Here is an 11,911-nt window from a genome sequence, read left to right on the forward strand (position 1 = left end):
ATGAATGATTGTTTATGCAAGTGAATGACATGAAGAGGTTCCTTGTTTATAAGGAATCAAGTGGGAAGAGTAGCCCTGACATATATATGAGGTTAGTATCATGTGGATATGATTTGATATTATGTGCTTGTACTATGTTTATGTTTATGTTATGGACAGATAATGCTGAGAGATACATCAACATAATGAAAGTAGTGTGATCTGTGGCATGCTGGGACAAACATGTATAATACACTAGAAGCAAGGTTGATTGGTGAGCACAATGTAGTCTTAAGATGTGTAGTATTGGTGTTGTGTACATATAGCATATGTAATAATGTACATATGATGTTGTGTGAATGTTGCATATACAGTGTTGTGTACATGATTTCATTTGTGGTACTGAATACCGATGGTCCTAAATACATGTCGTATATGTAGTGTTATTTATAGATGGCGTTATGTACATATTGTGAATGCAGTACTATGTACATTTAATGCAGTGTACATGTTGTATATGCAGTGCTATGTACATATGGTGTAGTGTACATGTTGTACATGTGGTGTTGTGTACATATATTGTTGTATGCATGTGGTGCTATATACATGTGGTACATGTGGTGTTGTGTACAAGTTGTGCAGACGGTGCGATGTACATGTGGTGCTATGTACACGTTGTACACTTGGTGTTGTGTACACGTGGTGTTGTGTACATGTTGTGTAGGTGGTGTGGTGTACATGTGGTTTTGTGCACGCGTGATGCATGTGGTGTTGTGTATGTGCGGTCTTGTGTACACATTATGCAGGTGGCACTGTGTACAAGTGGTACTATGTACATGTACATGTGATATTGTGTACATGTCGTACATGTTGTGTTGTGTATATTTGGTTTGGTGTTACAGGTATTGTGTATTTGTTGTATCACAACATGTGTATTCATGCTATTGTATGGTGTGTACGTATATGTGTTTTGTTGTACATCGGATGTAGGTATATGTGTGGTGTCGTACACCGGGTGTAGGTGTATGTGTTGTGTCGTACACTATGTATGTGTATGTGTCGTACAATGTGATGGGATAGGCAAGTATGGGATTATCTGGGCCCTTGTTTTGCTATTGAGGGTTGGGGCAATTTAATCTTCGGATGCCCTTGCTGTTGCTATTGAGAGTTGAGACGGTCTAGTCTCAAGATACCCTTGTTGCTAAGGGTTGAGACGATCTAGTCTTGAGATATCCTTGTTGCTGATATTGAGGGAGGAGGAAGCTTAGTCTCTGCATTCCCTTGTTGCTTAAAGGCACTGGGTGCTTTCCAGGTTTGGACACTGGTTCAATGTGTATAAAAGGACAAAGAAAAAAGGTAGAAGCAAAGAAACATTGAAAGATAAATATCAGTATTTTATTTCAGTTTTAATTATAGATGTGATCTATTATTATGATTTATGATGGCTACATGTGATATATTATTTTATTTATGATGGTTGTGATTCAAGCTAACCAAATGAGATATGTTTATACGCGATGATTGGTTTAGAGAGCTAATTTGACTTGTTGTGACAGGAAGTATACAAAATTGCAAGTGTGCCTTATTGACGAGCTACCAATGAGGTATGATTTGAATTAGTTTTAATTAATTTTAGTCTAATGGAAATTATGTGCTTGGTATAGGAAGCAGGGTAAATCTTGGTTTGGGTGGTTGAAACTACCTACAAGAATTAGCAGCAACAATAAAAAATAATTGGAATAGGAAGCAATATGATGGTAAATCACTTCAGGAGCAGGGCCACTATGGAACACTGGTACCCAATAGTGTCCATTGATTTCCATGAGTATGCTATGACTGGCATGATGGTTTTGAGGCAGGGATATGCCTTGGTTTTTGGACCTTCCAATGAGAGGAAATATTGCTAAGGGATGGGTCGCCTAGGATAGGGGATGCCAGAGAACTTGGAAGGTGAATCACTACATAGAAGGGGGTGGCCGAATTTCCCAAGTGATTGTGTAGCAAATAAGGGAAGGTCAGGGATGGATTTGTTTTGGTCATTATCATTGCCAGATGGAATAATATGCACATTGGGAGTGTGCCCTAGAATAATGAGTCGGTAACTGTTCACTGAGAGGACATGTGGCACAGGATCATAGTGTTGTACATTATATGTAGGTTGAATTTGGTAGTGGATTTTGGACTTCTTGGGAAGGAGGTGAATCCTCGTATTACTTTGAGGGTGGAGGTGTGAGCCTCTAGACTCCCTTGTTGCAGATGAAGGTATCCTTTTATTTGCTGGTTGAGAAAATGTGCATATGTGTATACGTGTATATTATTGTAAATACTATATCGAGCTAAATTTATAAAGCTCCATAAACAATATGGTTATTTTATAGATAAAGCCAATGTGCATAAGTTATAGATAAAGCCAATGTGCATAAGTATATGTTGCTTTTATTGTAAGTATCACAATGAGTTGTGTTATAAAGCTCCAATAAGTGGTATGGTTGTCATGTCGTCATGCTTATCATGATGGCTTTGCTTTTGAGCAGGGATGTTATTGTAAATACTGCAATGAGTTGGGTTATAAAACTCCATAGGCAGTGTGTTTCTGTTTTTGAGTGATTTTGCGAGGTATAGGTGTGGTTTAACACTGATGATGGTGTTCCCCTAAGGGGAGGGGTTTGTAACAACCTCGGGTTAAAGCTTCATGTAAAAAAAGTTAATAAAGGAAAAATAAGACCATGGGCAAGGAACACTTATTCCAAGCTGAATGTTGGGCAAAATATCTTAGTGTGCATCACTTGTTGTGTTTTATGGCTAAGGGGAAATTGACAAAGGCAATGGATAAGGCTTTGGAAAGGAAAAAAGGTATTTCGACACATTATTTGTGAAAACAATGGAAATTAGGAGAAAGGGAAAGTGAAAGGTCACGGGTTGCATGTGAGGAGGAAAATGAAGGAAATAATGGAAAATTGAAGAAAATAGAGGCATCAATGATAAAAAATATTCTAAGGATCAGTTCATAGCTTTTTTTCAGTTTCAGTGTTAGAATTTGTCTCAAAAAGGAGAAATCACTAAGAGGAGAAAGAAACTAAGCAAACAAGGAAAGGAAAGGAAAGGAAAAACAAGGAAATCAAAGGAAGGAAAGGATCAAGCAACTTCAGTGGCAATACTTGTAGGTAACAGATTGCATGTGTGATTTCCTCGCTGGTTTTGACATGCATGGTATGTGCATGTTGGTATATGGTTCTTTTGTTGTCATTGGCATGGATTTTTTCAGGATTCGATAGTGGATTTTAGCCTAGCCTTTTCATTTCTAGATAGACATGGTGTGATGCGATTGTTCTCAGTTTGAGCTTTGGATTGTCAGATGGTTTTGGAATCCGGGATGAGGTGGTCTTAGGAAAATTCCCAAAGGCCTAGGAATCTCTTGACTTGTAATGGCGGGATACATGGTAAAGCCTGAGGGTGGAGACAGGAAAACTTCTCAAGGATGGTGAAAAAATTCTGAGGCATCCAAGCTTGTTTCGGTTTTGTCATCTCGACATTAGTTTAGGTGTGATCACGGTATGGAGAGGGTGGAGATGGTTTAACCTCTAGATTCCCTTGTGATTGTCTTTGGACTGGTTTATCCCATGAGATCCCACATTCATGTTTGGAATATAACACAAGGGGAATTGTATGAAAAGAGATTTGGCTCAGCCAATCTATGGTCGGGTGGAACGTGGAAGTCCCGAACCCAGTTGTTATTTTCCTATCTTTAATAAAAACTAAGTTTCTCTTGATTTTTGTAAGGAAATGTATTGGTTATTATGTTGCTTTAATGGTTGTTTCCTTATTGTTATTTATCTGATTATATGTTGGTTATAAGCATGGTTATATGGCAGTTCTCAGTCATGTCTCTATTCATGTTTTTACTTGTAATTGAATAAATAATGAATGCAAGACCCAATTGAGGATATGACATCTAATGTGAGAACATAGAGACCCTTCTTGTTAAACCTCAGTTAAGTTTTCAGTCCTTTATGTTCGGACTTGTATTCATGACCTGTAGGTTGCATATTTACAAAGTGTTTGAAAAAATGTCAGTCTCGATTGGGGATGGTCGGGTCAAGTCTTGGTACTAGTTTTGGTTTGTAAGCATTGTGTTCATGTCTTTTATGAGTTCTATAAGTTTCATGGATTTCTATGTAGAGGCTTAGCCCCTGGAAAGTAACCTTAATTCTCGTAGTCAATGGCACAACACTGACGGAAAAAAGCCACAGTCGCACTGATGCGGGCCTATGGGAGCGACTGGAAACCCATGGTCGCATGGAGGCCTTGGCAAGGGAGAACCTGAGGCTCAAGGTCAAGGAAAAAGTGAGTTGTCTCAAGGTTTGGACCGCTGGACAGGTTGGGTGACTCCTAAAGGTCTTGTGGCACCTGAGGGAGGTATGTAAGGTTTTTTTTGTCGACTCCATTTCCTTAAGATCGTGTAGGAGGTTGATTCATATCATAGTAACCCCTCATCTCATGTTTACCCCGAATAAGCCTATAAAAGTGGGTAGATGTGAGAGGAGGTTGTTACACTAGATTGAGGTAGATGTGAATCCCTTTCTTGTTGAGAGGGAGTGTTGAAAATGACATCAAGAAAAAATCTACTTCATTTTTTTCCTTGAATTAAACTACGAATAAAATTGTAATTCCACATCACATGACAACTTGTATTAGTTAACTAGATTAATTTGACTTAGTTGCCTTAGTTAATTCGAGTTGAGGGTCTAATTTGAGTCATGTAAAATGTCTCTTACATTATAGGAGCCCTAGTTGAATTTATTTCTAGTTGTAATTAATTAATTCTGTTTAAATGAGTTAAAGTCAGTGAAACTAGTTCCAACTGTTGGAGTAACTAGTGGGAGGTCTAGTAGTGTGGTGTTGCCTATAGTGATCAACTAGTTAACTGGTGATTCACTCATAAATAACTCATGCATGTTAGATCTGAGGGTTACCTAGTTGAGATTGGAGTTCAGGGATAATGTATTATCAGTTGTATAATCCTCTAAATTGTACAAGTGGTGCATGCAGTCAGAGGAAGGCCTATGATGCATTGCGCAATTCCTTTGAGGAATTTTCCTAATTAATAGGGGGTTAATCCCCAAGGAAACAACACAAGGAAATAGGGACTTGGGCAAGTAAAAAATTGATTAAGTATTGGCCTGGGCTTGTCTAGGACGTTGTAAGACAAATAGAGATAGTGCAGAGGTTGTTCGGGCTTGAGCAAAGCATTGTAATCTTCTTATATTTTGTCACTAATGCAATATACAAACAACAGGGATTTTTAGTTGTGGCTTCCCCTAGGAAATCATTGTGTAATGTCCTGATTGAATTTTTTCTCTTGTATGCTTCGTGATTTCACGATCGTTTAATTGTTTCCGCTAATGAGTAGAGTAGATTCAATTCTATTGTTTTAGTAAATTACAATTAGTAGTTTGAATCTACAAGGAATTTCTACATGACGAACTGTGATGCGTCTGTAGCAGCATTTTCTTCAGGGGATTTCATGTTCTATGTCGACCATGGAGGACCCCCAAGATCTCCTTTTGATTTTGTGAGGAGGATGATGCTTGCATCACATTCTTTTTGGAGCATGTCTCCATGCAAAGAAGACACTAAATTTTTTACCCCACATCTTCTTTGTCAACGAATCAACCTATAAGTACAAAACCCAAATTACATAATAGCATAAATAGAAGCAAGGTAGTTAACATGTGAGAAGCAAAGTGGTCAACATGCGAGCCAACATATGGCAATCTTTAATGCATAGAATAATGTTCTTTTCCACATATAATCATAATGAAAAATATAAAATAAACATTAAATAAAGTCTAATAAAAATATGAAAGTTGTATGATTACAGTCCTTAATGTATAGAATAATGTTATTTGCCACATATAATAATAATGAAAAATATAAAATAACCTTTAAATAAAGTCTAATAAAAATACGAAAGTTGTAAAGTAAGCCTAAGAGGCTTGCATGTAGCCCACGTGCTTCCAAAAATATAAAATTGAATCTGTCGCTTGCAGATCCAGAATGGGAGGGTTTCAGTGAACCTATTACTCACTGCTGCTCCAATGAATCTATTATTCACCCAATGCAATGAGCAACAAGACCCAAACAAGACAGATGAGAGAAAGGGTTGTGCTCTACTCTTGGTTACATAGAATTTTCAAGTTGGAAATTGCATTGTTTTTGGCAATAGCTATGGTAGCAGATTCAATTTCAGATTTCATGGCAATTACCTGAGTCTTCCCAGAAGCAAATTGAATTCTCAGTGATACTGATTCAATTAACTGAGATTCATATCTCGTTATGGAGATAGCAAAGGCATCATCCACTACATAATATACAAGGGGTATGTCTCGCTGAAACTGGTCTCCTCTCAATACGTTCATTCATAAATCATCCCTCCCAGCAGCTAGGCAGCAAAAGGACATTGAATCCATTAGATCGAGGCACTAGTTCCAGAGCAACACATATTTGGAAGTGAAGGAGTGGGAACCAATTTTTAATTTGAATAGGAAGTTGGTGACCACACAAGCATTGTCAGTTAAGTTACCATGCCTACTAATCGAGCTCTGGCAATAACAACATTCTATGGCTCAATTAGAAAATTTTGGGAGCACAGATGTGTGTAGATATGGATTCAAGGAAGGGCCTGTAAGACATCTTGGCCCTGATATTTTATGAAGGATGGAATTTGTCATAAATTGGTTATGTTTTTTCAAAGAAATTACGATACCTTTGGAAATTTTTGGAGTGGAATGTCTATCCACAGGCATAGCAGAGACATGCAATGCAGGGGGCTTGGGAAACGATGATTCGTTCTTTTCTTGAGAGCTTTGTTCAACTTCTTCTCTTTGGCATGAAGAGTTGCCATGGCGGTCCCCCTCTTTAACTGAAGATAATGCTTCTCGCAGAGAGTCTTCATCAGCATAGTCATGGAGTGGCACCGCCATTATTTTCCATGTTGTGCAAAAGCCCGAATTTGTGCAAGAATTTGAAGACGGTGAAGAGTTTGATGCAGAGACCTCCCAGTCCTCTATAGGGCATGCAAGTGGAAACATGTAGTTTATCTTCCAAGCCAGTCCAGGTTCGATTCCTGCGAAAGCCTGCGAGGGTTTGAAAACTGCAGATATCTCCAATAGCATAATAAATAACACTTCCAAGCCTTGTGTGTCTATCCAAAGGTCTTACCCCATGCTGCCATGGAACATGGGGCTCTACCTCGAATGGATTTGGAACTACGTGAAGGGATGTTGCCTTTGCTACAAGCTCTTGAAGTAAAAGTTAAAACTAAAAGGGGTGTTGCAGATTTGGGCCAAAAATGTGAGTGCGTAGCCATTTGAACAAACCACTGTGTGAGAAATTGAACGAAGCCATACTTTGGTAGGCTCTGATACAAGATTTGGTAGGAAAGATAATGTGAAGTAAAGACAAGTGGAGAATGGTGTCTAAACATGTGTGAGTCATGCGTAAACCCTAGGCAACCTTTTAAACATGAAGATTTGTGTTTAAAAAATAGTTAACAGAAACTGAAAACTCTTGCGACATAAAACCTCCAAGTTGCTTATTCGTTGAAATAACCACTAGATGAAGCTCATAGGTAGATGAAAAAGTGCTTTATTAAATATACGAAAACATCAAATTAAATTGAGTTGGCTACCTTTGGTTTTCCTGGAGAAAATAATGCAACCGATTACAATAGTCAATAGTCCCTGCCGCTATTACAATAGTACCTGCTAACCCCGAAGTGGCAAGGACTCGTAACACAGCCTGTAAAAATTTGAGACCAAAATAACTACATATGGTGGCAGGCACCGAGAAACATATTATCCTACTACTTAAACTATTGATATATTCTGGATACCATTATCTAAAATTGAAGAAGCCCAGGGTTTCAAAGTTCAGTAAATCGTCCTTTCTTTTTCAATCGTCTGCATTTCAATTTGAGGGCTTTCAATTTCTCTTCTAATTCTTCAACCTCTGCAGAATCATTTTCATCCAACCATTCTTCTACGCCATCTAACATTTGCTCCATATTTTCTGAATTTGTGATGCTTCCCTTGATTCTGGCTTCTTTGACTCTGCTTCTCACGTTGTAAACACAAGTGGCCAAATTTTCTCTGGCAATATGCCTCTTCTTGGCCTCTTCATCCTCCCGTCGGAATCTCTCTGCATCATCCAACATTCTCTCAATCTCATCTTTTTTCAGCCGACCACCGTCGTTAGCAATTGTAATCTGATTACTTACCCCGCTTCTTTCGTCCTCGGCAGACACTTTCAGGATTCCATCCACATCCACTTCAAACACAGCTTTAAGTTGTGGCCTTTCAAATGGAGCTGCCTGAATTCCCAATAAAAGAAATTGACCCAGCAAATTGTTGTCGACAACCATAGCTCTCTCACCCTCATAAACTTTAAATGACACGTCGACTAACTCACTGTCACGCACGGTAGTGAAATGATCCTCCCTCCGAGTGGGAATGGGAGTATTCCTGGGAACGACTACAGACATAACATCTCCATAAACTTCGATTCCAAGACTCAAAGGTGTTACGTCCATCAGTACTAGGTGGACGCTTTCGTCGTTCAGGGTTGCAGCCTGAAGTGCAGCACCATGTGCAACAGCTTCATCAGGATTTAAACTTTTGCAGAGTTGTTTTCCATCAAAGAAGTGTTGAAGGAGTTCCTGGAGCTTTGGAATGCGGGTGGAGCCGCCTACCAGTACAACTTCGTCAATTTGCTCTTTGCTCAGCTTGGCGTCTTCCAGACATTGCTTCACGATTTCCATACACTTTTCGAACAACTCAGCGTTGAGTGCTTCAAACTTTGCCCTTGCAATCTTTATGTGAAAGTCTAATCCTTCGTAGAGAGAATCAATGTCAATCACAGTTTCCACAGCAGAAGACAGACTTCTTTTTGCTCTCTCGCATTCTGAGCGCAGTCTCCGAAGAGCTTTTGCATTTGTACTCAACTCCTTTTTGTTTCTTCTCTGGAATTGCTGAACACAGTAATTGAGCATCCTGTTATCAAAATCCTCCCCTCCCAAATGCATGTCCCCTCCAACAACCTTCACCTCAAATTTACCACTCTCAACAGTAAGGATGGAAACGTCGAAAGTTCCTCCACCCAGGTCAAAAATCAGGATTGTCTTCTTTTCAGTGCACTGTGTAGAAAACCCATAAGCTATAGCTGCTGCTGTGGGTTCATTAATAATCCTCATCACATTAAGACCCGCAATGACAGCAGCATCTTTAGTGGCCTTCCTCTGAGAATCGCTAAAATAGGCCGGCACTGTGACCACGGCATTTTTGACATCAGATTTGAGATAAGCTTCGGCTATCATCTTCATCTTCGATAAGACCATAGAAGATATCTCCTCTGCTGCGAACTCCTTCCTCTGGCCTTTGTACTCAACTTGGATGAGTGGCTTGTCATTGTCCCCGGAAACTACAGTGAAGGGCCATAGTTTCATGTCACTCTGTACATCGAGGTCGCTGAATCGCCTTCCAATGAGTCTTTTCACATCGAACACGGTGTCGTGGGGATTGGTTGCGACCTGATATTTTGCACCATCGCCAACCAGCCTCTCAGAGGCTGTGAAAGCAACAACGGAAGGCGTGACTCTGTTCCCCTGATCATTAACAATAGTTTCAATTCTATCGTGCTGCCACACTGCGACGCAGCTGTAAGTTGTTCCCAAGTCAATGCCAATAGCTCTCTCTTTACCGTTGGCATCCATATCTCATATTTGTGATCTCAATGTTCCTATGTTCCTCAACCAATTACTATGAAATAAGATAACTCCTAGCTTGAAAGTATGACAATGCAGTGGAGTAATTATAAGATGCAATTTACAGACAGAAGAGTCAGATGCAAGGAAATTAAAAGCTCATGACTCTTCCCAGACCGCGATCCGACCCCCGAACCTTAAGGTCGGTGAGATAGTGAGGTGGGTTTCACCACGATGACAATGGAAGGTGGCTTCATCGTTGGAAAGTGAACTGATTTCGAATCTCTGTTAATGGGGCTATATTTCTTCTTTGTTTTAATCCATAGAACCAAACTTTTGTACGGGTTATTTCAGTCTTTGGGAATGGAATAATTTTATAAGGAACTAAGAACGTTGAACAAACATTTTCCAAGACAAGAATCTGTGAATCCAAACCCCTTGAACTTTCATTTGTGCCATTTATTGTGAAGTTATCACACGTTAGGAAAAGAAGGAGAAATGATGCGTTGTATAACTTTTTTCGTAAATAGTGGTCATATTTAAAAAAACATCCACTCAGAAAAGTACCTCCAAAAATACTCTCACAGAATCCAGCGATCTCCTTTCTAGCGTATGAAACGCATGCTCGACAAGCAGTAGCATTGAGGTCTCCCCTGCATTAAGGAAAACCATATATTTTTTCTTCATTCTCTCCAAGCCGTGAAATATTGTATAGCCCGTCTCCTTAACATTCTCAACGACAGTCACATTCGACCCTTTTTTCAAACCATTGTCGTTCGTAATACCAGCATAGATTTATTTTTTTAAATAGGGATCTAATATTATTTTAAATAGGGATCTAATATTAGTGCAGAGGAATTTAAATTTTTTATTTATAAAATAGATATTATTTAAATGTTTTGTATAATTATTAATTTATTTATTTTTAAATTTTTAAAAAATATTATTTAATCAATTTTGATAATAGATGAACACAATTACACTTGTGATTGACACTTTTAATCCAACTGATGAGTTACCTGGATTAGCTCCCTAACAAAATGAACATCTTTGCTGTATAATTCTGCAGTCAAAAGTTTGACTTCTTGGTGCAATTCTGTAAGAGGGTTTTCTTTGAACTTGGTTTTCCGAATCTCTTCAATGTGCTCTCTTCGTGTTGGCATCCAGTGAAAGGCAGTGAAAGTCTAACTCCAAGGGCCAGAAAACAATACAAACGCTGAAGACAAAAGCAAGGAAATTAAAAGCTCATGAATCTTCCCACATAAAATACCCTGAGCTCGACCCAGACCCCGCACCTTAAGTTAGGTGAGATAGCGAGGTGGGTTTCACCACGATGACAATGGAGGGTGCCTTCATCGTTGCAAAGTGAATTGATCTAGAATCTCTGTTAATGGGATGCCTTTCCTTTTTTTAATTTCAATCCATTGAACCAAACATTTGTACGGTTTATTTCAGTCTTTGGGAAAGGAATACTTTTTCCAAGTTGCATTATAATGTATTATTTTTTGAAAGAAAAGTTATATGGTGTTAATGTTATTGTTTTTGTTGTATTTTTGCAAATAGGACGATGTAGTTTTTGTTTATTATGTAATAATGATATGAATTTTTGTGTGAAAATGATATTTTTAAAAAATAAAAAAAAATGGTATTATTTAAAAAATAATAATGTTTTTAATTTTTTAATATAAAATTGATATATAATAGGTATATATTAAAGACAAATATAAATTAATTTTGTATTTATTATAAATATTTAAAAATAAAAATTTTGAAAGAAAAATTTGTATTTAGAAAAATATATTTTTATAAGTTAAAATGAATATATATTAGTGCTAATAATAATAATTTCAATTTAAGAAAAAAACTTGATATATAAACTACAATAGATACAAAAGACACAATGTTCATTTGTTAAGCGTGACTAAGCTAGATACAAGATACACAATGTTCATTTATTGGAAAAGAAATGACTAATACATGCAGAAACCCTTGGAGAAACATAACAAATATACACCTCAATGACCGAGAAAAGAAATATCCACACATATATTGTTGGAAGAATCACTGCACCTCTATGGAATCCGTAATTTCCACCCTGGGGTCCTAGTCACTGGTTTGGAACGTTTACCAACACATGCGGGTTTTGGTGTAACGGAAAACCTCCACATGGTA

The 11,911-nt window shown here is 38.1% G+C and overlaps 1 protein-coding gene across 1 annotated transcript; it reads right to left on the reverse strand.

Annotated features, from left to right (window-relative positions):
- Window positions 1-7,610: 7,610 nt before the first annotated feature.
- LOC149266441 (heat shock cognate 70 kDa protein-like) lies at window positions 7,611-9,985 on the reverse strand. Its single transcript, XM_089396416.1, has one exon. It carries the CDS (start codon window positions 9,746-9,748, stop codon window positions 7,904-7,906), a length of 1,845 nt encoding a protein of 614 aa, XP_089252542.1. The 5' UTR covers window positions 9,749-9,985; the 3' UTR covers window positions 7,611-7,903.
- Window positions 9,986-11,911: the final 1,926 nt, after the last annotated feature.

The sequence above is a fragment of the Pinus tabuliformis genome, chromosome 6 (assembly GCF_031772625.1).
Source record: "Pinus tabuliformis cultivar Carrire ecotype Pingquan chromosome 6, CPIR1, whole genome shotgun sequence".
NCBI lineage: Eukaryota > Viridiplantae > Streptophyta > Pinopsida > Pinales > Pinaceae > Pinus > Pinus tabuliformis.

Excerpts from the sequence above, each read along its gene's own strand:
- LOC149266441 (XM_089396416.1), bottom strand. The coding sequence starts at position 9,748 with ATGGATGCCAACGGTAAAGAGAGAGCTATTGGCATTGACTTGGGAACA.